Below are 503 nucleotides of genomic sequence, written 5' to 3'. Positions count from 1 at the left end.
TGATTACCTTTTAACCATGGTAAAATTTGTGTGGTTTATAATCAACCAAAACTTCCTTCCCTTTTGGTCATGCTTATGTCATCCTTCTATGTCATCTTGTTACAACTTGTCCTTCTTTGTTGGTGTGATGACATCATCATCACTAACCTATTGATTAAATCCTAATACTTGGCTAATGACTGCTGATCTGTTATACGGTTACTTAACTTTTGTTCTCGTTGATCGTTTGAGAGATCATACCGGGATCTTATTACTTGGGTTTCCTTAACCTTTCTCAATACATTATATTCCTTTTATGATCCTCTCTTATAATCCTTGAATTTAAATTCTTTTTATCCTGTTACCTTATATCAATTCTTTCGGTATCTGGTAGATTTCGGGAAAAATCAAAGTGTTCGACTTTGGATTCTGACGATCTTTACATACACTTATTACCATATAGAGACTATAAGATCCAGAATAACAATTAAAAGAACCTCTACAAGGTGTGGCATGAAAAATTT

The 503-nt window shown here is 33.2% G+C and overlaps 1 protein-coding gene across 1 annotated transcript in view; it reads right to left on the bottom strand.

Moving 5' to 3' along the window:
- Window positions 1-418: 418 nt before the first annotated feature.
- Window positions 419-503, bottom strand: part of LOC141674594 (peptidyl serine alpha-galactosyltransferase-like) — a 13,852-nt gene continuing 13,767 nt past the window's right edge. Inside the window, exon 7 of the mRNA XM_074481305.1 lies at window positions 419-445. Within this exon, the coding sequence (XP_074337406.1) occupies window positions 419-445 (27 nt within the window). The remainder of the gene's footprint in view (window positions 446-503) is intronic.

This window comes from Apium graveolens, chromosome 7 (genome assembly GCF_009905375.1).
Source record: "Apium graveolens cultivar Ventura chromosome 7, ASM990537v1, whole genome shotgun sequence".
Lineage (NCBI taxonomy): Eukaryota > Viridiplantae > Streptophyta > Magnoliopsida > Apiales > Apiaceae > Apium > Apium graveolens.
The sequence above is the reverse complement of the archived record's forward strand: the minus strand, read 5'-3'. Positions and strand labels throughout refer to the sequence as shown.